The 27,297-nt window shown below is 32.8% G+C and overlaps 1 protein-coding gene and 3 pseudogenes across 1 annotated transcript; 1 reads left to right on the top strand and 3 right to left on the bottom strand.

Annotated features, from left to right (window-relative positions):
* Positions 1–10,526: 10,526 nt before the first annotated feature.
* LOC150024738 (uncharacterized) lies at positions 10,527–12,878 on the bottom strand (annotated as a pseudogene).
* Positions 12,879–13,412: 534 nt separating this feature from the next.
* LOC150024737 (uncharacterized) lies at positions 13,413–16,320 on the top strand (annotated as a pseudogene).
* Positions 16,321–19,318: 2,998 nt separating this feature from the next.
* On the bottom strand, positions 19,319–20,492 carry LOC137819391 (uncharacterized). The gene is made up of 2 exons (XM_068623226.2): positions 20,191–20,492; positions 19,319–20,037 (listed from the first exon to the last, which is right to left on the bottom strand). Exons 1-2 carry the CDS (start codon positions 20,248–20,250, stop codon positions 19,423–19,425), a joined length of 675 nt encoding a protein of 224 aa, XP_068479327.1. The 5' UTR covers positions 20,251–20,492; the 3' UTR covers positions 19,319–19,422.
* Positions 20,493–25,010: 4,518 nt separating this feature from the next.
* Positions 25,011–27,297, bottom strand: LOC150024736 (uncharacterized; annotated as a pseudogene).

Genomic DNA, 27,297 nt, shown 5'->3' with positions numbered 1-27,297 from the left:
TTTAGCCATGTCTACTTCTCCTCACTCTCCAAAGTCTATTGAAAGTGAAGTAAAATCTATTAAATCTCTTTTGAAAGAAGTTTCACAAGCTGTACAAATGATTTCTTTTAGACAATTGGAGAATGAGAATAAAATTAATGAATTGGCTAAAGCCCAAGAAGAGAAATCACAAAAATCCCAAAAATAAAAAAATCCTCATACTCATGCATCCCATTCTAAAAGTAATGAGTCTCTAGGGGAGGGAAGCCTTAGAATCAATGACTATTACCAACCACCTCCTAGAAGAACTAGGCAAAGGGAGCAAGAGAGCCCAAGGGAAGTAAGGGTAGACCTACCCCATTTCTATGGTAAGGAAGATGTAGAGGCCTACCTAGATTGGGAGATGAAAGTAGAGCAACTCTTTGCTTGCCATAGGGTGAGTGAAGAGAGGAGGGTATCCTTAGCAACCCTTAGTTTCCAAAGCAATGCCATGTATTGGTGGACCTCTCTAGAGAGAGACCGACGTCTTCATAGGGAGCCTCCCATAGAATATTGGAATGACCTTAGGGGAGCCCTAAGACGACGCCACATACCTTCCTACTACCATAGGGAGTTGATGGACAAGCTCCAAAGACTCCAACAAAAGAACTTGAGTGTGGAAGAGTATAGGCAGAAAATGGAGCTCTACATGATGAGAGCATCCATTAGAGAGGAAGAAACCACCACCATATCTAGGTTTCTAAGTGGGCTCAACCTTGAGATAAGGGATAGAGTAGAACTATTACCCTACCAAGACTTGAATGATTTGGTTCAACTTTTCATTAAAGTTGAACAACAAAATTTGCGCAAAACTTCAAGTCAAAGGGTGGGTTCTTACTCCAACTCTTATCCCAAAAAAGACTTTAAAAGGGAGGGTAGTACACCTAGAGACGAACCCAAAGAAACTAGCAAACCCTTAGTGAAAGATGCCTCCACCCCATACATCCGTGCTAGGGACACCAAGTGTTTTAAATGTTTTGGAAGAGGACATGTGCAAGCACAATGTCCAAACCAAAGGGTTTTGTTCTAAAAAGGAAAAGATGAGTACACAAGTGGTGAGGATGAACCTAGTACACAAGAAAAGGGGGAAGGAGAGAGGATAAATCCTTTGGAGGGGGACTTATTGCTGATTCAAAGAATCCTCCACAATCAACCTAGTGCATCCATCGAGACACAACGAGAGAACATTTTTCATACTAGATGCAATGTTTTAGAAAATATATGCTCTCTTATTGTGGATGGTGGATCATGCTGCAATTGTTGTAGCACTAGATTGATTGAAAAACTAAAACTACAAGTAGTTCCTCATCCAAAACCTTACAATTTACAATGGATCAATGAGGATGGAGAACTACGTGTAGACAAACAAGTGGAAATTAAGTTTTCTATAGGTAACTACAAAGACAATGTTTTATGTGATGTAGTACCTATGGAAGCTTGCCACATATTATTAGGTAGACTATAGCAATTTGATAAGAAAACCTTGCATAATGGTCTAACTAACGAGATTTCTTTCATCCACAAGCACAAAAAGTTTGTACTTAGCCCTTTACCACATTCCCAAGTGGTAAAAGACCAAATACAAATGAAACATAAAAGGGATGAAGAGAAAATAGAAAAGGCGTGGGAGAAGAGTGTTCCTTCCCACAAGGTCATTCAACAAGTCAAGCACATTGAAAATACCCTGGCAAACATGCTTCTTGTTGAACAACCTAGCCTTACCTATTGTAAAGGAACACTTGCGAGCACGAGCCCAAAAGAAGAGTCTTTAAAAGAAGCTTGCATAGATCAAGACTATTTCTCAAATGTGTTAAGATATCCCCAAAAGAATGACAAGTTATCAATAAGCACCTACCAATTTTTGTATGAAGTAGTGCCTAAAACAACTTGCCATGTCTTATTGAGACACCCATTACAAAATGTACAAATTTTCATAAACAATGGTTGTACCAACGAGACTCTCTTTGCACATAAGAGAAAAAGTCTACAAGAAGGAGAACTCATGGGGCAAATGAGAGTTGATGGAACTCTAGAGCTTTTACGAGGAAAACTTTTGTCACCCATGAGAAAAGAAGTTCAAAGACATTACTTTAGGTACAACTCTTGTTTTCAAAATACACCTAAAGCAAAGTCTCAAGAACTCTATACTCCTTCACCTTTTGTACAAGATCCTTGGGAAGACACACATTTCATATTAGAGCTTCCTAGGACGACAAAAGGTCTTGATTCATTCTTCATGGATGTGGATAAACTCTTCCTAAGAAACGTGACAAGCCTCCATGGTTTATTTTCAAATGATAGAGCTCCAAAATTTGAAAACATAGCTCTTCCTTCTATGCTTCACGAAATCATGAGGGACACTCACAATTCTTGGGATAAGAATCCTTTTCCTTATAAGCATGCATACAATGGAGTAGTCCATAAGATTACTCATATTTCTCCATTTGAAGTTGTATGTGCACAATGTCCTCTTGCCTTTTTAAAGTTGTTACCATTTCTTAAAGGGATTATGCCTAAGGGAAAAGTAAATACTTTTGGAAATTTTAGAAAACATAAGAGGATTAGAAGGCACCTACAACCATCAAAAGGGAGGTATTGTGAGAAGTTGGCCAAAACAAGAGAAAAACAAAAATGGCAACTTCACACAATTATTTGTTCTCCAAAGGCTCACCCTAACTCCTTTGCTTTGTTTCAAGATTCACATAGATTGATATTTGATCCGGGAGGACACACCTTGACGAAGCAAGAGGCTGCTATCCGAGATCAAGAATGCAAATCTGAGGATAGATCTTCTCAAGAAGGAGGAGATGATGGACACCATCCAGCCACAACCATCCCCTTAGCAAAAGCCTTGGATTTGAGGACAAATCCTTTTCAAGAGGGAGGGGATGATGGAGGAGGGCCAAGCACACCACACTATGAAAAGCCAAGCTCCAAGTCTAGGCCGTCTAGAACCACATGAGGAGCATCTAGCCCATGATGAGGAGCGTCTAAACTTCAAAAGGAGAACGTCTAACCATGATGAGGAGCGGCTACATAAGAAGCGTCTAGGACCAAGCATATTCATGTTCACATGGGTCAAGCTACGGTTTGGGATAAGAAGGCCTTGTATATGTCGCATGGAGGCCCATTAGGGGTGGCTAAGTAATTAGAGTAGTGTAGAAAGCATAAATGAGTGAACATTCTAGAATCTAGTTTGCTTGGCCGGTCATGTGCCATGTGCCTTGTGAATTACATTTCATTTTGGTTCCATTTCATTTAGACTTAGCTTAGTTTCTACGGTCCTTTAGCCTATAAAAGGGAAGGCCATCTCATGTATTTTGTAAGATTAATGTGAGTAAAGTTATGCTGCCATTTTTGTGCCAAGCTTTGCTTCTACCTAGATTCTAGGCTCTAATCTTCACATCCTTCACCTTTCCTTGGACTGGCCGAACCTCCCAACTTTCATACATACCATGCACCTTCAAGATCACCATAGCTCTTAGGAGGATCTTGCACACACACATCCATGGCTTCCGCACCATCCTTTACATGATTCAAGAAGAACTTCATGAATTTGCCATCACAAAAGGTGGAGAGAAACTTCATAGCCAGGTGTGATATGGACATTATTTCTCCTAATTTATTTAGGGAGGATCTATCAAGTAGGATGTTATACGATGTGTTAGGCGTCCATGATAAGGTATGAAATTTTTATAGTTATGTTATTAAGGGATCTTTCCAAAAACATGGTGTACAAATTGATGTATCCCTTGGTGTCTACCATTTCCCCTGAGAAACCAACAATCTTCTCTTCATAGGGGTGGATGTCAGACTCGAAGATCTGTCTCTTCTTGAAATTTTTCCAACAGAGAATGTCCACGGAACTACTTTGGTAGACAAGGGTCTCAATGATCGCGAAATGTTCCACTTCCACTATAATGACCATGAGGTCGTCCTGAAAGGGTTCAATTGCTTTAAAATCAACGTTGATGAAGGTGATGGAAGGCATTCTTCATCTATATTGTGTTGTGACAACATTGAAGGATTGTACCACCCAGAGATGTCGTCTTCGGTTTGAGGTAAAGGGTCCTCTAACGGTGAACCCTCCTATGATCGTATTGATGACCCTTGGTACTGGGACATCTCGATCTCTCTCAAGTGAGGTTTCCTCGACCTTTCCTCCTCTCGCTGATACTAGGTGCGGCAATAATTTTCATTTTGGCCCTGATCTAGAGATCGATTTCATGGTTAGCATTCAGTGTCTTTTACAATTTCTTCAAATGGATAAGTAGGATCAAATCTTCAATTTTTTCCTTCAGTGTCTAGCCTTCTTCGGTCTTATGCCCCTAAATTATGATGATATATGCATTGTTTTCGGGTACCGATATTTGATGGTGTCAACACCTTCCTGGATGTCGAGATGAGTTTGTCATTCATTACCCTCCTCTAAGATACAATACTAGTAAACATTCAGAGGTGTATATTTTGTGAATTTGGGCAATTTGAGCTCTCTTACCTTGGGAGAATTCAGGGGTCTAGAGAACTTGTTGGCCTCTTTGTTCTCGGGAAGCAACCTAGCCCTAGCTACATAAATTTTGCAACCCTTTGCCACAACTCATCTAGGTTAGTTGTAGGATTCTTTCATAAGCTCTTTGTGAGTGGCCCCAACCTTAGTGTTGTGACCATGTGGTGTAGTGTTACCTTGGGACTTAGGTTTCGGATGTTCATGGTCACCTTTTTAAACCTTTCCATGAATGTTCAAAGTGATTTATTCTTCTCTTGGCGAATGTTGAGTGGTGCGATTTAGGTGATGAGATTGGCTTGTAGAAAATTGAGTTTTGAACATCGCAGCCAAGGTGTCAAAACAACCAATTGACAACGGGGAGAGTCGGATGAACCATTTGAGGGCTCCCCTTCAAAGAAGTGGGGAAAACTTGGCATGTGACTGCGTCTTCAATTGTGTACAAACTCATATGAGAAACATAGACGTCAATGTATTCGTTTGGGTTTGTGGTTTTGTCATATTGGTATATGGTCAGTCCTTTCTAGCTCGGGGGAAGTTGAGCCTCCATTATATTGTTGACAAAATGGTGTCGATGTGTTCCTCCAACTGTTCCCATGGTGTGGGTCAAAGTGTTTAGCTTGGAGTCAGCTTTTTGGCTGCCAGTTTCCAGGGGTCGGGTCAAGCTGATGAAAAAGTTACTAGAATTACCTTGAGGGGATGATTTTAATCAGAATCATTTTCGAGAGGTGCATATGACCCCTAAACCATCTTTCTTCTCATCTTCTCATTCCTTTGTTGAGAGTTTGGATCTCTTCTTCGTTTCTTCGCTTCATTAAAGCCATCTCGTTCTGAAGGGTCAAGAGTAAGGATACATGATTATTCTCTATTGCTCTCTATGCTCATTAGTCATATTTCTCGTAGTTACCATAAATTCTTCAACATCCTTGACCCCACGGTGAACATTAATTGTTCTTGTATGGGTCGTGAAGGTCACATCCTAATTGTTGTGTATGCTCTTTGGCCTTCCAGATGTTAGTCTCTTATAATGCCTAGTCGTCGGTCTTGGTCCAAGGAGGGAGGTTACTTGCAAAAGGTTCTTCAAAACTCAAGTTAGTGCTTGGTATTCAGTAGTTGACAGTAATGAATGTTACTAAATATGTACATTTGTCTTGTCTTGGAACATGTATTTATAGGGGTCTCCGTACTGGTGGACCTAGTTTGACACGAATTACCAAGTTAATCTTAATATTAAGGAGGGATTTCATATAAATAAATTATTCTTAATTAGTCAACTTAAGTGATGGTTCAATTTGATTTTTCGAGATATACTTAGTTCTAGAAAGGTCTTGGTTATAGATATCGACTAGTCATAAAGAATATGAGACAAGTTTTATAAAAAGTTTAAATGTATAATAACATCTATGAAATGTTTTCTAATGTTTAATTGTTTTTGTTATAAGAGAACAATATTGGTTAAAAGAATGACAACATTTTAAAAAAATGTTTAAAATGCGTGACAATATTTAAAAAATTTAAAACAGTTAAGCTAGAAAATAAACTTGGTAACAACGAGGACATTGTGTTTACTTTCGATTTCATATAAGAATCAAAAGTATGGTTATTTCCCATTTAAATTTTTCTAATAAAAACTAAATGTAAACCTCTTAAATTATCAAGGTTGGATCCACCTAGATAACTTACTTTAATAAAAACAAACTCAAGCATAGTAAAAAAAAGCATAGTAAAAAATAATAATTTAGATTTATTATTAATTAATTACACAAACATAAAAAAGCATAGTTAAAAAAATAATCTATATTTATTATTAATTAATTACACAACCATAAAAGTTCACATTTATATCCTCTATAGATCTACTTTTTAACCTATCTTTTGATTTATTTAATTACGCTGACAAATTCCCTACTTCTATAAATTGAATTCATAATATATTGTGCTACTTTTGTAAAATGCTTCTTGAAAGATGATACAGAATAAAGAAAAGTTGTCTTAACAATAAAATTCCACAATCATAAAAATCTTTGCTGACTACAATTAATAAGCCTATAAAGTGTTAATACACTTTAATTTTAAGAGGGTTTTTTTATTAGGGGTTATAATAACCTCCACTAAAAACATACTTACCATAGGTTAAAAATATTTCTTAGAAGTTTCTGCAGCTTTTTTAATAAATTGCAGGAAATTCTTTTATTCCCTTTTATTTTTCAGGAGAGGAGTCCTAATTCATTTTTTGTAGGCTATGAAAAAATATCCATCTCTGTTTTTTTTTCAAGAGAGGAGACCTAATGCATTTTTGAAAGCTCTGCAAGCTCCAACCCTAGAAAGCTCTCCATTTCTCTGCTACAAGCTCTCCATCTCTACCAGTCCATCTCTACTTTCTCCTATTTTCATTTTTTCCGTTTAGTTTTTTTTTATATTTTTATTTTGAAATCGAAATCACCGTGTGTTTCTTGGGTTGGTCTCTGCTAAAAGAACTATCCGATTGATTTCTCTTTTCTTTGTTTCATTGTGGAGTTGATTTTCACTGTAGGTGATCTGAAGGAGGTCAATGAAGTGGTTGCTAAGTACAAGGTACAACCATTGTTGTTGCTCTTATTTTTCCTGACTTTTTTTGTAATGAAATGTGTACAAGCATGTTTATGTTTACATATTGATGTATGCATCTTTCAAGGTTTGATTGATTTTACTGCGCCCATGATCTTGAGGAATTACTTTGCAAAACTTTAATGCGAGAAATGAGAGAATATATTGTTGCAATTAGTGTTATTAAAACTAAAGAAACACTATTGCATCACATATTTTTGGGAAAACACAATTACAACATTGTTGATTATGGAGCTTGCAAAAAACACCATCAAGATCATGTTACATATTAAATTTTAATTTGTAGTTCCATCGATCTTGTATCTGCTTCTTAATCTTAAAACACTAATAAAAACCAACTTGAATCCAAAATATTAAAGTGTAGAAATAGGTTTTAGTGTGACACATGCTTTTATTCTCTAAGTGAGAAGGAGCATTAGAAAGGGCATTACTGTAAGAATTATGAATTGTGTCAATTAATTCATTTGAGGCATTCTTGATAGTGTACCACATGATTCTCATTAGATAACTTGTATTTGGGTACCATACTTTTTAGGTTATTTTTTAGGTTAAGAGATATGAATCATCTAGCTACAACTGGACTACGATGAAATATTTGTCCAACTTATTTTGTTTCTTATTAAGGAATCTTGCTAGTTCCAGTTAATTGTCATGTCTCAAACCCCAATTACACCTATGATAAGTGCCTAATTTAAGTAATATTTCATATGAAAACATAGGCACTTATGAGTATTTATTGCTAAAATATATATAAAATAATCTCTAATTTATGAATTTATACCTTTTTACATATTTTATGATCTTTATTTGAATAAGAACATTGTATTCCCAAATTTGGTTTTAATTTCAGGTTTTTAGGGAAGAATGGTGATGACTGAGCTAAAGAGGAATAATATGAGCTAAAAGGAGAAAGTTGGAAGGCCCTAGAACGCACAAAAGCACAGAAAGTCCAAATCAGCATTAGAGCATCTCGCTCAAGCGAACTATATCTCGCTTCAGCGAGAGAGTGCTAGAAACATTGGGTCATTTTATGTTTTAATCAACAAGCCCATTAGCGCGACGCAAGAATCCACTTAACCCTAGAAAATTAGGTTAAATAGGGGGCTTGAGGCTCAACCCTAGTGTGTCAGATTGAGAGGAAAACACCATTGAGTGAATTGTAACCCAATTGGGAGAATAAAAGGTGTTAGAAGATGTGTGGCTAATTCTACCCTTAGGGATTGGGAGTAATATGTTTGAGCTCTTATGTATTGAGGTGATATTTAAATATGATATAATATTATGTTCTTGATTGATTATTGGTATTGTTGTTTTATTTCTAACTCTTGATCTAGAATCTTAAATCTGACTGAAAGGTATAGATGAAGATTTTAACAAAAAGCTGGATGACTTCTTATGAAGTGTTGATTGAGAAAATATATGGTTTTATCTTTCTAATTTTCTTTTCTTTTTAGTTATTTGAATTTTGTTTTATTTTTCTGTTTATGTTTTGCATTTTTATTTTTCGATTATTTTGTTTATTTGCTTAGTTTTTTTTCTTTGCTTATTTTGTAGTTTGACTAAATTTGTTGTTTTGTTAGTTTTATGTCTCGAATTATTTTTCTTGAATAAATTTCAGTTTTAATTTGTTTGTTTTCTAGAATAAAAAAACTAGAATATTAATTTTGAATTGTGGAAAAAAAGAATTTGTTTTTAAATATTAAATAGTGAGATGAATTGGACACGGGTTAAAAAAGAAAATATGATTGAATCCCTATTCAAATGTATTTGAAATTGTAATACATGAAAATTTAACAAGATGATTAGTTAGGACGGAGAATGAAAAAACAAAAAGGAATGAGGTCAATTAAACCAAGTGAGTGTGTGAACCTTAAACAGGTTTGAGAGTTTTACTGATGAAATGAAAATTGTGTTGCTTAATTTTTATTTTTGTTACATCATAAAAGAACATAAAAGAACATGAAGATGATTGAGGCATTGTGTTAATTAGGAACCCTGGGTCAAATAGCCAACCTTGATCTTATTATAATTCAATTTTTTTTATATATATCCCCTTGAGCCAAGAATTTTTTTTTGGAATTATTGCACCCTAAACCTTTAATGATATATTTTCCTATCCTTTGACATGTTTAAGGAAGGAGAACATAATGCAATAAATATAGAAAAGAGAATGGTTGGTTTTAAATTTTGAAAGCTCAAAAAGTTGAAAATAGGAAGAATCTATTCCTATTAATTATTGAAAAAAAAAAAAAAATTCATGTTGAAAATCATGTAAGAAAAAATATAAAGAAAATGAGGAAAAGTGTGAAGTCAAAAGAAAATGGTGATTAGATAACACATATTGTTATAATTGGATTGTAGGTATGTTCTTCTTCTTTAAGATGTGCATTTTGTTATCTGAAAAAACCAATATGTTTTGGAAGCCCAACCTCATTACAATCCTAGAAAAGACCTCAAAATTCATGTTTCTAATATGTTTGTAATTTGAAGATGAAAAGAAAAGCAACTGTAATTTGTTATGATTCAGTGAAAGTAGAGAGAAACACTTACCTGTGAGCATATGAGAAGAAAATCCTTGATGAATTGTCATTTATTTGTTTTGATTTGATCTTGGAAGTTGATTGTGTTTATATTTTTCTATATTTGAATTTGGAAGCATCATAAGTTTCTAACTTGATTTGTTGTTTAGTGAATTAAGTTGTTTGATATTTAAATTCATTTACTTTACTTGAGGACAAACAAGATTCTAAGTTGGGGAGAGGGATAAGTGATATGAATCCAAATAGACATGACAATAAAATTGGGAATTTAGGGTTATGGAACGGAATAAATTCAAAACAGTAACAATAAAAACCTGGATAAAGGAAGGCGCCACAAACAAAGTTTGATAAGCCTAAGGATGATCGCCACAAGAATTAATGGATTCTTGATAAGATCGCAAGATACAGGAAAAAACCCTAGCAGAGAAACACTCTCTAAAATTATAAAAAATATTCGTCCCCATAATCTGAGTTCCAATAGTGTATAAATTACAAAGGTCTTTTCTTGTTTGTAAGAAAATAAGACAATACTACAATCCTTATATTTCAAGAATGATCATTGTCCCAGTGGTTAGGTTGATACTTTGTACTTGGTCCTGAGTTCAAATCCTAACTCCAAATAAAATAATAATATTTCAATCTTGTTGTGCGTGGCCCTTGGGCTTGGATGTCCGCATCATTCCCTCCCTCTTCATCACCTGGCAATAAAACAGAAATGTTAGGCATAGTTAACAAATATATTGGAGTTAAAGGATTTAATCCATACAAAATTTCAAATGGATCACAATTCAATGTGCTGTCAACAACCATATTGTAAGCAAACTCAACATGATGTAAACATAATTCTTGGATAGCCATCACTTTTCATAATCTACATAAACTCCTTTGGTACTTACCACAAAACACAAGAACGCAATTTGTTCAGTACAAAATTTGCATTTATCAAGATTAGCATACAACTTTTCTTTTCTAAGAACATTCAAAACAGCACACAAATGTTCCTCATGTAATTCCAAACTAGTGCTATAGATCAAGATGTCATCAAAATACACCACATCAAATTTGCCCAAAAATTCTCTCAAAACATGGTTCATTAATCTCATAAAAGTGCTTGAGGCATTTGTTAGCCCAAATAGCAACACACGCCAGTCATACAATCCATATTTTGATGTAAAGACAGTTTTCCATTCATTCTCATTCCTAATCCTAATTTGATGGCAACCACTTCTTAAGTCAATTTTTGAAAATATACAACCACCATACAATTCATCCATTAAATCATCTAACCTGGGAATATGGTGTTTATACGTAATGGTAATGTTATTGAGTGCTCTGCAATCTGTGCACATCTTCCAATAACCATCATTTTTAGGCACCAAAATTACTGGAACAACACATGGGCTCATGGTCTCTTGTACCCATCCTTTGTTCATCAATTCTTCAACTTGAGTTTGGATTTCCTGCAAAACAGAATCAACACTAGGAAGAAAATTAATTTGGTTAGAATGGTCAGCAACCAAAGTGTTGTCTTTGCAATAAGGTAAATAAAGAGGTTTGCTAGAAAGTAGCAACTTCTTCACTTCATTCACTTTCAATAATCCACTCATTTTTCTCTCATGTGTTTCTCTCTTTGTAAGTGTTTCACTCTTGCTCTGTTTAGGTGTTTCACTCATCTCTCTTTTCTCTTGGACTCTCTTTTCTCTCAATTTGATTTTATCCTCACACACCTCTCTAGGAGATAAGGGTTTGAGAATGATCTTCTTATTATTCTGCATGAAAGAGATTTTATTGGTGAAACCATCATGAATAGCCTTGGTGTCAAACTGTCACGGCCTCCCTAACAAAATGTGAGTTGTCTCCATTGGAACCACATCACACAAGACATTGTCATTATATTGTCCTATGGATAGGTTCACCTCCACTTGTTTACTCACTGTCATCTCTCCATCTTCACTAAGCCATTGAAGCTTGTATGGCCTTGGGTGCGGTTTTGTCTCCAAATTCAATTTGGTAACTAGTCGTGAGCTAGCTACATTGGTGCAACTTCCTCCATCAACTATGAGTGAACATATTTTCCCTTGAATGGAACATCTAGTATGGAAAATATTTTCCCTTTGGGTTTGGTCCAAAGCTTGCATTTTGCTTCCCATAAGCCTTCGAATCATCAACAAATCATCCTCCAATGTATCCAACTCCACCTCTACCTCTTCCTTCTCTTCTTCACTTGAAGGTTCACTGGCTATTTGTGTCTTTGCTAAACTGATCATATTCTTTTTTGTTGGACATTCTGAAGCATAATGACCTCTTCCCAAGCATTTGAAACATTTTACCTCACTTGTTTTCCTTTTAGGTGGTGAGTTACTATATCTATGAGGTGACTTCCCACTTGAAGATGTGACTGAACTTGAGGGAACTCCTTTATCCTTCATCGCCTTATCCTTCCAATTGAAATTTTTATTATTGTTAGAACTCCTCATGATTCCCTTCCTCTTGAGTTGTTGTTCTACTTGGTTAGCCTTGTGCAACAACTCTTTCATGTCAATATACTCTTGCAGCTTCACAACATCCCTAATATCACAATTCAATCCATTCAAAAATCTTGCCATGATTGCTTCATTTTCTTCATTCTTTCCAACTCTAAGCATGGTCACCTCCATCTCTTTAAAGTACTCTTCCACACTTTTATTTCCTTGAGTCATTCTCTGGAGTTTGAGTTGCAACTCCCTATTGTAGCTTGCTGGAATATATCTCTTCCTCATAATCCTTTTCATTTCTGTCCAAGATTCTACCATGGGTTCTTCATATCTAGTTCTGTCCCTTTGGTATTTATTCCACCAAGTTAAAGCATAAGCTGAAAATTCAGCTGCTGCCAACTTCATCTTCTGCTCCTCATTGTACTCATTGCAAGCAAACACATGCTCCACTTTAACTTCCCACTCCAAGTAAGCATCAGGATCACTTTTCCCATTGAATGTGGGAATATTTAATTTTATTCCATCAATTCTCAGTGTTCTTTGTTCTCCATCATTTTCTCTTCTCCTCCTCCTATCTCCTCCTCTATTTTCTGGATTTACTTGTTGTGCTTGCTCCATTTGATCCAACCTCTCATGGAGTCCATCACTTTGTTGTTTCATTATCCTTTCCAAGTGTTGTGTTAAGGCTTGCATCTGTAGTTGAGACAGTCCACTATCTGACGGTTCCCCTGCCATGCTCAAGTAAACAGATTACATATAACAATAAGTTTGGGCCTCACACCACTTTCTCACGTGTTTACACTCAACACTCGTGTTTCACACAATAAGGCTTTTTTTCTAATGATCACACTGCCTTTTACCACTCTTTCTCTACTTAAGGTTCTTACTTGAATCAAGCAATCAATGCAGAATCACTTTCAAAAGTAGCAATCAGAATCAATTAAAAATAATAGTAAAGAACAAAATAGTGAAGAACAATTTCACTATCAAAAAACAAGCAAGACAATTAAAAAAAAAAACAGCAAGCAAAAACAATATATAGAGAAAATAAAATATGTAGACAGGACACTTTTAGACCTTTTAACAAACACCAAGTATGCACTGAATAAGAACTATTTTTGTTTTTCTGTTTTCCTCTTGTTTTTTTTTTTGTATTTCTGTTTTCTTCTTCTTCTTCCTTTTTTTTTTCTCTTCTTTTCTTTTTTTCTATTTCTTCTTTTTTTTCTTTCTGTTTCTGCTTTTTTTAAAAAAAATAACAAAATAAAAAAAATGAACAGTACCGTGAACAGTGACGTGAACAATACCGTGAACAGTGTCGTGAACAGTAATGAGGGGAAAAAAAATTTTCAAGATGCACAATTATATTATGACTCAAACTTTTGCTCTGAATGCCAACTGATATGAATCCAAATAGACATGACAATAAAATTGGGAATTTAGGGTTACGGAACGGAATAAATTAAATTCAAAACAGTAACAATAAAAACCTGGATAAAGGAAGGCGCCACAAACAAAGTTTGATAAGCCTAAGGATGATCGCCACAAGAATTAGTGGATTCTTGATAAGATCGCAAGATACAGGGAAAAACCCTAGCAGAGAAACACTCTCTAAAATTATAAAAAATATTCGTCCCCCTAATCTGAGTTCCAATAGTGTATAAATTACAAAGGTCTTTTTTTGTTTGTAAGAAAATAAGACAATACTACAATCCTTATATTTCAAGAATTATCATTGTCCCAGTGGTGGTTAGGTTGATACTCTGTACTTGGTCCTGAGTTCAAATTCTACACTTAGGGATTGGGAGTAATCTGTTTGAACTCTTATGTATTGAGGTGATATTTAAATATGATATAATATTTTGTTCTTGATTGATTATTGAAATTTTTGTTTTGTTTCTAACTTTTGATCTAGAATCTTAAATCTGACTAAAAGGTATTTTCAGGGTTCTGACCTAAATAACAATATTTAACGAATTTGAGTAATAGAAATAAACTTGAAATGTTAATTCCTATTAACGTCTGAGTGTGATTCTAAGTTGTTTTTTATAAATATGCGAGAAATTTATATTTAGGAAACATTCTTAAGAATTTTATATGCGAGAAATTGATATAAATGAATTTTCTACAGGCATCAATTTGAATCAAAGAACTTAATATTAACATGCTAATCAAAATACATGAGAGTGATAAAGATGAAACTTAATCCCTATTTTTCCAATTGAAGAAATTACTCTTTGATTTGTTTTCTTGTTAATTTTTGTCATTATAACAATTTTCAAACCAACTTTTTATTGTTCTGTTTTATATTTAGCGAATATTGTACTTGATAATTCAATTATTTTTTGTGGGATCGAGATTCGTTCTTAGGGACAAATTATTACTTTTGACAACACAGTTGTCATAAAAAGTAATCAACCTCAATATAATTTTCAACCACCAAATCAATTTGTACATGTACTTTGACCAACAATATCCGATACATCAGATGTATATTTAGAAAATGAAGAGGAAGAAAATGAGGAAACTGAGTTGCAAACACATCAACAAAGGCCTGCAGCCTACAAAAGAGCATGGCTTGTTGATATCATTCGTAAGCCACTATATATCAAGTTCAAAAATGAAATTTGTACAAAGCCACTATTAATTTTTTAAAAGCATACAATATTATATAGTTATATATGCAATATTATCTTTTTGGTTTAGTCATATATCCCTTAAGACAAATGTTTTTAATATTTCACATATGATGAAGGAAAGAGAAACACAAAACAACTAAGAACCAATGATGTTTGGCCTCTACCTCTAAATGAAAGGATTGTTGTGCAATGGAATAATGAGGGCCAACCAATTGCAGATGGTGGAACATTATTGAATAAGTTCTTAGGTAGTATTGCAAGAAACTATAATGCATTTCCTATTATTTATTCTAGGTGGAGGAAGGTTCCTAAAGTTTATAAAGAAGATATACTTAAACACACTATTTAGGTAATCATATCCAAAATTATACTATAATTTAATTTATAATTTAAATATACTATAATTATTGTTAATTTTAATTATTGATTGTTTTGAAGGCTAAATTTCATGTTCGTTCTGATGTTCATATAAATTATGTCCTTAAATAACTTAACACAAAATGGAGAGACCACCGACAAGAATCGTGGGAAGAAAGGAATGATGAAACACGTACAAGAGATGAATTGATTGTTATGGCTCCAAAAGGAATAAATAAATATTATTTGGCTTCTTTTGTGAATTATCGTCTAAATTAAAAAACAAAGGTATATTTGAAACATTTTTTAGGCATTTACATTCAGACTTATTGATTTTTATATGTTGATGATTAGGAAAATGCCCTAAAAAATAAAGAGAATTGGACAAAGCAAATCATTGCTCACACAGGTGGATCTAAGAGATGAAATGGTGACATCTTTACATATGTTCATGTCAAATTTATGTTTTAATCTCTCTTACATTGTGTCATGTAATTTTTCTTCCTTTTAATAGGAAAAAGAGTATGGCCACAAGGTTAGTAGAGGAGATGTATGGATAGCTACACATAAACATGCTAATGGAGTATTTGTGAGTGATGAAGCGAGGGAAATTTGTATAAGTTCAATTATAATAAATTATATAATTGTCAACCACACTTAATGTAATTTTAATTAGTTTCTTCTTGTGTTGTTTCTAGGAAAAAATTCAAGCATATGAATTAACCTCATCACCATTCATATCAAATACTGATTCCTTAGCTTATGTTTTCTGAAGCCGAAAACATTGTGGACGTGTTAGGTTTGCGTCCTTGCCCATCTAAAGTGTTTGGCTGCAATGCTCATTCGTATATATAGTGGAACATCTTCAAGTTTGCCTTCCTATACACATTTACAAAATTAGGTTTATAAGTTTTTACTTTTACTTTATCATATATTTTTTACTTGTTTAATTGTGTATCCATATATTTTTTATGCTTAAAATTTATATTTAGAACTTACTTATTTTAATTCTTATTAAATATGTTAATGAAATGAAGTTTGTGTTCTAAACTAGGTTTCTTCATTAACATCTCAAGTTAATGAAATGAAGGCAATAATGACTTTTTTTGGTGCAAAACTATCAAGGAGAATTGCCTCGTGATTTTGCTATGTTTCATGCATTACCGACAATATTTAAATCTTGATTAAATCAATATATATTTTGTATTATAATTGAAATGCTACTAATTATGAATATTTTTTTATATATTAGGCATCTGATCAAGGAAGTGTTCCTAATGATGAAACAAATGATCAAGATTAAGAACCATTCTAGTGTTTTAACATTGCAAGTACTATAGTTTATTTTTAAAATAACTTTTGTTGCCCATTTTGTTACTATGACAAAGAATGATTGGAAGCCATATAATGATAGGTAAAAAAAATTGTTCTCTAGATCTCTAAGGTAGGAATTGATTTCAAATATACTATAGTTTGTTTGACTATTATTATTCTATTTGTTGTCAGAGTTTGTTATGTGTTTTATAACCTCTATATATACATCTATCTTTTGAATTGTGATACATCTAAATTTTGACTCCTTTGTTTAGCAATTGAAATGCTTAATTTTTGTCTACTACAATATTTCCATGATGATGATGCTCCTCAATAATCCAGGACTAGCAAAAAATAGGATCAAACTCAGGGTTTGGTAGAGTTACTAATTCAAATGACATGGAATATCAAATATCAATAGGATAGGAAACATTAATTAAGTTCATGTTACAAAAAAAATATATTAGAAAATCTCAGTTTGATGTATAACAATTCTATTAGAACATACACTTAAACAAATTTTACAAATGACGTAACTAGTTCAAAACAACTTGACTTATTATGCTAAAGAGAAATTGTGATATTTCAAATTTGAAGTCAATTCCATCAACCATTGAATGGTAGAATACTTTGAATGAATCCATGATCATTCTAAAGAAAATAATAAATTATTGGCTTGAATATACATTGTCACAATACATTTGTGTAATGTCGCGATAAAAGGCAACTAAATTCTTTAAAAAAAAAAAATCTATTTGTGAATTTCAATAATGTATTTTAAAATCTAGACAATTCATTTGCTTCACTTGAATTCCTTAGTGTTGTAAAATGTGTTTGTTTGAATAGTGAAATAAAATTCCCTCAATTCACAAACTCCCTATTTGAATAAAGTAATTGATCTCCTTAAAAAACCACGATAATTTTGATATATTATTTAGCTTTATATTTATATATATATATATATATATATATATATATATATATATATATATCATGTCATATAATATATGTAGTCTACTAATAACAATACAAAACTGTCAAAAAAAATTGATCTCCAGGGATTATTCAAAATCGTTGGTAATTCATTAACTACGTTGCATCTTCTAGGAAAAAAAACGCGAATAACACACTTAGCGAGAGTTAAAACAAAAAAAAAACATTAAAAATAACTTCATGATATAAGCGAGTTTTTCTCACTCATCAACAAAATACATATTGAATATTCACTTGAGATAGTGGTATTAATAACATGTTGATCCAAATACCTTAAACATCTTTAAAAATTAACTTTTAGTATTGTCGAAATTGATTTTATATCTAACGAATTAATTTGTTGTTATTTAATTAGATATTTTATCATATTCCAAAGATTATAAATATAATTTTATTTTTTAGGAAATATTTACTCAATATTTTTTTTAATTTATTTAATTATTTAAATATTTTTAAGTTCTTAAATATAATCATTAAGCGTTGAAGAATAACTCACCACTCAACATTTATTATCAAAGTTCAACGAGCATTCAACAAAGAGATCATTCTCTTCAACTCGATATCCACCGAGTTCATCTCGAATAACAATATATATAATAAGGAAAATTTACTTTGTGCGTAAATCTAGACAAAAATAGTATTTTGTAGATTCAGAAAGTAAACTTCTCATAATAATTATGCAGGCTAGCTATCTAAATTCTTAGATATCCTAATATATAAGAAGCAGCATCATCAACATTTCTCACAAAATCACCCACAAGCATTCTTATTGACATATATGACTACTAACTTTAAGACCAATTTCGATATCAATTTTCTAATTGTTTATATAAATAAGTTTTAAATCATTTCATGTACCAAAAAGTTTTAAAATGTAAAATGTTCTGAAATAAGAACCCATGCTTCAATCTTGGTATTTTAAAAATATAACTTTTTTTTAGTTGAACTCGTGTCTTGAAAACGACTTAAATGTATTTTCAAATTTTCTTAAAATTTACACAAATCAGTAAAAATTACTATTTCAACATATGTATGCCCAACACGGTGAGTGGCTGTTAAACTTTTAGTGTTGACTTGCATGCCTCAAACTATCTTAAAAGTAATCAAAATTCTGGCATGATTGGCATTTACCCACCAAAAGCTTCTACCAAATTGACATTATATAACTAATTGACATTGATATGTATTAATTTTTAAAATCTTACAGCTACTCATGGAATAAAAAAAGGTAGAAAGAAGAAGAAAGATTATTTATAATCTCTGGTTGATTGAACTGATATATTGACTTGAACCAAAGTTTCTTGTACCTATTATAACTTCCGAATGATCATCTTAATTTACATATATAAAGTCGCAAGTAGTTCTCAATTGCCATTTTATAGAACAAAAAGTGTGAAAAATATGCCCTTTTCTTTTTATAAACAAAGACTTGGTCAAAGAAAAACATGACTTTGGCTTCAAATTCAATAAAAGCCTATGAATATGACTCTGCAGATAGATCTATGCATCAAATTGCGATAACATAAATGAAAGAACGAACAAAGTCAAGCTTTTGCAAAAAACAAATAATTTTGAAAAACAAAACTGTGCATACACATGCATTAAACTAAGCATATATTATTATCATTTCATAAAAACCATGTCTCTTTCTAATCTTCCTTAGCCATCATCCCAGTAATAAAAACACTAGCTGAATCCGTCATACATACGCCACGATTTTTCAAGAAACCCAGTTAAGAATTTGATCTTCATCATCAGTTTAGAAACTCATTTTAGAATACAAGAATCAGGTTTTGATATCTGAAAAACGTGTTACTTACTATTTATGATACACAACATGTTTAGAAGCACGTTTCGAACAGAAGAAATCTCAGGTTTAGACATCTGAAAATCAAACATGTTAATATTTAAGGAGTCTACATAGTTTATTTAATTATGTTCTTATTATCTCTAAGTTATATATGAACAAAATGGATGGATCACTCTCTGAAGAGGTGTTCTTCTCCTGATTGCTGATCTATGTGTTTGATCCAACGGCAAGGACTCTTTGATGCGGTTGTTTGTGGTGGTGGTGGTGCACCACTTCTACAACCTCCTATGTATGCAATATCCAAACCCTTCCCAACAGGGAGAAACACTGACCTAACCACTCGCACACCCCTTTGGAGCACCACGCTCCATCTGAACCCGCCACGCAAATTTCTCTGCAATGCGTTCTTGCATGCTAAAACTGCTCCTTTAGGACTAACTTCGGCCACCCTTAGAATCCTAGCGAATTCCCTCCTCTTGCAATCCACCACCAGAAAGTCCAGCCCCGCCAGCCGCGACACCGCCGCCTCCGCCTCCCCCGACACCACCTCCGGCGGCGGAGACACCCCCATCTCCTCCAGGGCCTTTATGTACTGCAGCCTTGACTGTTCATCCGGGACTATGCACACGTGCCTTGCACCCGTGTTGCGAGCTGCAACTGCTAAGCCTACGCTTGCGGCTATAGGACCACCGCAGCACCATGATTCCACTATGAACTTTGTGTTAAATCCTGCAGCCATGGCTGACAGCAACTCCGGTACCCCCGATTCCTTGAATTTCTCACACTGCCAAAACAAACAAATCAAAATCAACCCACATATCCTTTTTAAACAAATACGAAATCTTTTCTAAGAAAACTAACATCTTTTATCAAATTTATCAGTTAATTTTCTAAGAAAGCAACATGGTTCTTGAATCTTGATGTAAAGAGTGCTTACTGATTTAACGGTGTCTATGTAAGCTTTTAAGGCTGTTTCTGGGGACCAAACGAGCTTCATGTGTATGTGCGCGTCTTCTTTCTTTGTGCTTCTTTGTCTTGGAGTGTGTTATCTTGATCACTTTCTGGGTCAGGATTTTGATAATGAAGGAAGAATAGAGGTACACTTTGACGTACTTGGTAGTGTTAGGTATGTGTGTTGATAAAATGGTGTGCTGAGAAGATTCATATATATGAAGAAATTCAGACAGACGCATCAGATATGAGAGGGCGTTGACATTTTGCTTCCGCAATTTGAACGTGTAGATTGAGCCCAATGAATAAATAATCTATATATGCATGCATATTCATGAATTTCTTTTAAGTATAATTCTATTTATTTAAATATATTGCAGATTTTTTTTTCTTTTTCTACATATATTATTACCTTCATTGTTATCTGATTTGGAGATGTCATAAAACCTAAATAGCCATCTGCAGCTGACTAATATTTGTTCTTATCCTTATTTTATTCATTTTATCTTTTATTGTAAACCATATAGACCCACATGCTATTAAAAATAAAACGTGTTTTTTTATTAAACTGGCTTAATTTCTTACCGTTTTTCAAATTATCAATATTTTATACCTTTAAATAGTTTTCTTTTACGCGCATTTTAAATATATTTATGCATATTAATTAATTACAAAAATAATATTAATTGCATTTTTTTAATATCTGTGTGAAAACCTTAATGTGAGTATAAAATGGAATATCAAGAGATTATAATAAAGATAAGGGTGCTGCTGAAATACACACTCTTCACTTCACACATTACGATACAAGAAAATCATTCCATAAAAATTAATTTAATTGCTATAATGATTAAATACATACTAGTTTAGAGACTAAAAAAATTATTAATTTTTAAATTAATTTTTATTATTGACAAATAGTTTCTAACTTGATATCTAATTAGCTATCAAAGTTTTTGTTATCAAATTTAGAATCTAAATAATTGGTAGTTAAAACTTTGGTAGCTAATTATATATCAATTTAGAAACTATTTATCAATAATAGAAATTAATTTAGAAATCAATAATTTTTTAGTTTTTAAAATAATATTTAATTAAGTTAATACAACAATGAATTATTTTTATGTCTAAAATTAATTTTTATTTAATATTTTTTTTAATAATGACATAAATACATCTACTCCATTAAATTAATATTTTAACTATATTTAATTTATTTTTAATATAAAATATTATTATATTTTTTTGGGTTGTCAAAAATGAAAGTGTTTCACTCTTAACAGGGTCTAGACAACTTTTTCCTAAAAGAAAAATGAGCAATACAAGAAAATGGTGATTTAGCTTCCATACGTGGGCTAAGTGTAGACGCGATTTTCATTGGTCAAACCCACGCAAAGCCGACGCAAAAGTAATTTTGTTTTTTGGCAATCCGACGCATAATGGACGCAGGTATAGATTTAAATATATATATATAAGTTTGCGTGGACTACGATCGACGCAAAGTCGATGCAAATAATGGGAAGCGTGGGCTATAGCTCAAACATAGTTAGAGTTTATTGATTTTATATTTATTTAATGTATAACATAGTAATAAATATTATAATTTTTACTTGCTTATTGTATTTATTTTAATTTTTTTAATATTATAATAATTTTTTTTAATTTTAATAATTTTGGTATATGTTAGTTAAATTAAATTGATTACATGTTTATTTTTAAATTATTTTAAAAAGTTATCTTAAAAAAATTAAAAAATAATGAAAAATGTTAAAAAATAATAATTGAGTAAAAGAAAAAATGTAATTAAATTTATAAATTTTATATAAAATACTTAAATTTTTTAAAAATTAATTATTTTAATTTAATTTAATTTATAATATTATAATAAGTATTTAGATATAAATTAGTTAAATTAAATTTATGAAATTGATTAAGTGTTTAATTTAAAATTATTTAAAGAAATTATATTATAAAGTTTATAAAGAATTGAAAGATGTAGAAAAATAATAATTGGGTAAAAAAATACATATTTAAATTTTAAAAATATTTTGTATTTATTTTTTGTTGTATAAATTAAATATATGTTTTTTTATATAAATGAAATTAAGTTTTTGTCGTATAAATTAAAATAACTTTTTGTTGTATAAATGAAATGATTATTTTTGTTGTATAAATTGAATTTAATTGTTTTGTATAAATTAAAGAAAGTTTTTTTTTATAAATTATATACATTTCTTTTATACATTAAATTTATTTATTTGTTATAAAATTTAAAATAAAATGAATTAAAATTTTGAAAATTTTAATATAATTTTTGTTAAATTATATTTAAGCTACATATTTATGAAAACTTTCCCAAGACAAAAGAATTTTTCTGGTAGTGGTTAAAGGTATTTTGATCAATAAAGGGACTTGGGTTCGAGATATAGAATTATCATTTAAATATTTTATTTTAATTATTTTTTTATAAAAAAATAGACAAAGTAAATGATCCTTTATCAATAATAAATGTCCTTATATTCACTATACTATAGTGTCAAATGAATAAAAAATGATGATGTATATACGCATCCATACTAAGAAGAAGTTATCTCACAATTTCTCAATTTAAAACTTCAACAATAACTAATTTGAATATGAAGTTTATCTAGGTAACTCTTCCAAGTGCTTATCAAATCAAAGGGTTTTATTTTTAGATAAACATGAGAAGCACGCTGATCTGAGGATTATCTTAATACAGTTAAAGGTCGAAATATTGGTATAATTTTGTACATATAAAAATCTTTAATCGAAGAATTTGTTCTATAACAACTAAGAGTCTTAGAGAAGTCTAAGGATATTTATATAATCTTTCCACTCTGAACTCACTTTAAAAATAAAATTTACTATAAAAAAACATATAGCTTTAAAGCTAACAATATCTTAATACAGTAATTGAGTTTATAACTACTATATTATAATGGATTATTAATTCATTAAAACACTATATATTTAAGGTAATAACTTATAATGGAACATTACAAATTAAAAAGAAAACAACTTATTCACCAAGAAGTAAGAAAATTACATAACAAAAATAAAATATCAATATATATATATATATATATAAATATATATATTCAACATTGTAGCTCAGGGTACTTGAACCTTGGCTCGAGTCATTTTCTCTAACCCTTCTTACCCAAAAAAAAGCAAAGACACCATGTGTCCTTGAACCGATAACCATCTTTCGGCTAACCTAGCCTCCTTCGTCCTCGGGACCAACAAAGGGTAGTACAGGAATATTCACGTATTGTTCATTGGCTACACCTTTCGGCCTGATCTTAGGCCTTGACTCACCCTCCATGGATGAACCTTGCGGAGGAACCCTTGGATTTTCGAGGCATTGGATTCTCATTAATGTTTGTGTACTTGTGAGGACTGTGAGGACCCCAGATAGTACTAATACTTGTTGGTGAGTGGTTGATGTGTCCGTAACCTTTCTTCAATCTCCTTCTTTTAATGTTGGCGCTCGGCCGGCTGGGGGGTACCTGCAATTGCACTCTGACGCTCAAGTAGTGTTATGTTTCAAGTGTGCTATAGTGGGATATGAAAACGTACCTTCCTCCTTTATCTTGCCCCCTTTTATACAAGTGTGTCCTTCCTCTTTATCTGTTACCGTTGGGGATATTTCCCAGATCTTTTAGGTTTATTAGCCTTGAATCATTTAATGCTAATGATTCTTACTAATGACACTTGATATACTAATGACAATCGTTACTTATTCAATGCTAGTGGTAGTTGCCGGTAATAATAGTTATTTATTGTGTTCTTTATGTTGTTAATTTACCTTGGACGGTTGGTCCTTGACTCGTCCGGTACCGACCGGTACATTTGCCCCAGACTTGAAGAGATTAATTTCTGAAGAGTCGAAAATAACTGGTGGAGTTCCCGAGGTGAGATGTGACCGTTGACAATATTTAATGCTTGGTAGATACGTAACTTTTGAGGGAAAAACCGCCATTCTGTTGCGCACTGTTCCATCATATGGGTTTTGATGGTGGAGATCTTGTGTAGTTTCGTATGCCGAGTGGCACAGACCGTTGGATGGGAGGGAATCTGACGATACTGGTTCCGTCTTAAGGTTTCCATAAATAGGAGTTACCTTGACATTGAGAGGGTTTACGATCTGAAAGGTTCCACCAAGTGCTCCGAGTGCCGACCCTGTGATTCTTTCTTTTGTATCTTGTATCCGATCTAGGTTAGTAATGTCTTCATCTTCTTCCAACTCTTCAAATAGCGTGATTCACGTCGAGTCTTGATATGAATCCAAATAGACATGACAATAAAATTGAGAATTTAGGGTTACGGAACGGAATAAATTCAAAACAGTAACAATAGAAACCTGGATAAAGGAAGGCGCCACAAACAAAGTTTGATAAGCCTAAGGATGATCGCCACAAGAATTGGTGGATTCTTGATAAGATCGCAAGATACAGGGAAAAACCCTAGCAGAGAAACACTCTCTAAAATTATCAAAATATTCGTCCCTCTAATCTGAGTTTCAACAGTGTATAAATTACAAAGGTCTTTTCTTGTTTGTAAGAAAATAAGATGATACTACAATCCTTATATTTCAAGAATGATCATTTGTCCCAGTGGTTAGGTTGATACTCTGTACTTGGTCCTGAGTTCAAATCCTAACTCCAAATAAAACAATAATATTATTTTATTTTAATATTCCAATCTTGTTGCGCGTGGCCCTTGGGCTTGGATGTCCGCATCATTCCCTCCCTCTTAAAAGAGCTTGGATACAAATCAGACACATTAAAAGAGCTTGGATTTTCTTTGTCTAGTTAACATTTCTTTCCTCATGTGTACCCAGACCCCATCTCCAGGATCAAAGATTACTTTCTTTCTTCCTTTGTTAACTTGTTTAGAATAACATTCACCTTTTCCTTCAACTTGTGCTTCAACCTTTTTATGTTGCTTTCTCACATAGTCAACCTTTGCCTGTGTATCTTTATGCTTTAAAACAGAAATGTTAGGCATAGTTAACAAATATATTGGAGTTAAAGGATTTAATCCATACAAAATTTCAAATGGATCACAATTCGATGTGCTGTCAACAACCATATTGTAAGCAAACTCAACATGATGTAAACATAATTCTTGGATAGCCTTCACTTTTTCATAATCTACCTGAACTCCTTTGGCACTTACCACAAAATCCAAGAACGCAATTTGTTCAGTACAAAATCTGCATTTATCAAGATTAGCATACAACTTTTCTTTTCTAAGAACATTCAAAACAGCACACAAATGTTCCTCATGTAATTCCAAACTAGTGCTATAGATCAGGATGTCATCAAAATACACCACAACAAATTTGCCCGAAAATTCTCTCAAAACATAGTTCATTAATCTCATAAAAGTGCTTGAGGCATTTGTTAGCCCAAATAGCAACACACGCCAGTCATACAATTCATATTTTGTTGTAAACACAGTTTTCCATTCATTCCCATTCCTAATCCTAATTTGATGGCAACCACTTCTTAAGTCAATTTTTGAAAATATACAACCACCATACAATTCATCCATTAAATCATCTAACCTGGGAATATGGTGTTTATACTTAATGGTAATGTTATTGAGTGCTCTGCAATCTGTGCACATCCTCCAATAACCATCATATTTAGGCACCAAAATTACTGGAACAACACATGGGCTCATGGTCTCTTGTACCCATCCTTTGTTCATCAATTCTTCAACTTGAGTTTGGATTTCCTGCAAAACAGAATCAACACTAGGAAGAAAATTAATTTGGTTAGAATGGTCAGCAACCAAAGTGTTGTCTTTGCAATAAGGTAAAATAAAGAGGTTTGCTAGAAAGTAGCAACTTCTTCACTTCATTCACTTTCAGTAATCCACTCATTTTTCTCTCACGTGTTTGTCTCTTTTTAGGTGTTTCACTCTTGCTCTATTTTGGTGTTTCACTCATCTCTCTTTTCTCTTGGACTCTCTTTTCTCTCAATTTGATTTTATCCTCACACACCTCTCTAGGAGATAAGGGTTTGAGAATGATCTTCTTATTATTCTGCATGAAAGAGATTTTATTGGTGAAACCATCATGAATAGCCTTGGTGTCAAACTGCCACGGTCTCCCTAACAAAATGTGAGTTGCCTCCATTGGAACCACATCACACAAGACATTGTCATTATATTGTCCTATGGATAGGTTCACCTCCACTTGCTTACTCACTGTCATCTCTCCACCTTCACTAAGCCATTGAAGCTTGTATGGCCTTGGGTGCGGTTTTGTCTTCAAATTCAATTTGGCAACTAGTCTTGAGCTAGCTACATTGGTGCAACTTCCTCCATCAACTATGAGTGAACATATTTTCCCTTGAATGGAACATCTAGTATGGAAAATATTTTCCCTTTGGGTTTGGTCCAAAGCTTGCATTTTGCTTCCCATAAGCCTTCGAATCATCAACAAATCACCCTCCAATGTATCGAACTCCACCTCTACCTCTTCCTTCTCTTCTTCACTTGAAGGTTCACTGACTATTTGTGTCTTTGATAAACTGATCATATTTTTTTTTGTTGGACATTCTGAAGCATAATGTCCTCTTCCCAAGCATTTGAAACATTTTACCTCACTTGTTTTCCTTTTAGGTGGTGAGTTACTATATCTATGAGGTGACTTCCCACTTGAAGATGTGACTGAACTTGAGGAAACTCCTTTATCCTTCATCGCCTTATCCTTCCAATTGAAATTTTTATTATTGTTAGAACTCCTCATGATTCCCTTCCTCTTGAGTTGTTGTTCTACTTGGTTAGCCTTGTGCAACAACTCTTTCATGTCAACATACTCTTGCAGCTCCACAACATCCCTAATATCATGATTCAATCCATTCAAAACTCTTGCCATGATTGCTTCATTTTTTTCATTCTTTCCAGCTCTAATCATGGTCACCTCCATCTCTTTAAAATACTCCTCCACACTTCTATTCCCTTGAGTCATTCTTTGAAGTTTGAGTTGCAAATCCCTATTGTAGCTTGCTGGAATATATCTCTTCCTCATAATCCTTTTCATTTCTGCCCAAGTCTT

This window comes from Phaseolus vulgaris, chromosome 10, assembly GCF_051622355.1.
Source record: "Phaseolus vulgaris cultivar YP4 chromosome 10, ASM5162235v1, whole genome shotgun sequence".
In the NCBI taxonomy this organism is placed as follows: domain Eukaryota; kingdom Viridiplantae; phylum Streptophyta; class Magnoliopsida; order Fabales; family Fabaceae; genus Phaseolus; species Phaseolus vulgaris.
This window is presented reverse-complemented; position numbering and strand designations above follow the sequence as displayed.

Excerpts from the sequence above, each read along its gene's own strand:
- LOC137819391 (XM_068623226.2), bottom strand. The coding sequence starts at position 20,250 with ATGAAGCTCGTTTGGTCCCCAGAAACAGCCTTAAAAGCTTACATAGAC. Across the intron at positions 20,038-20,190 it reads ACATAGACACCGTTAAATCA|TGTGAGAAATTCAAGGAATC; the intron begins GTAAGCACTCTT and ends TTGTTTTGGCAG.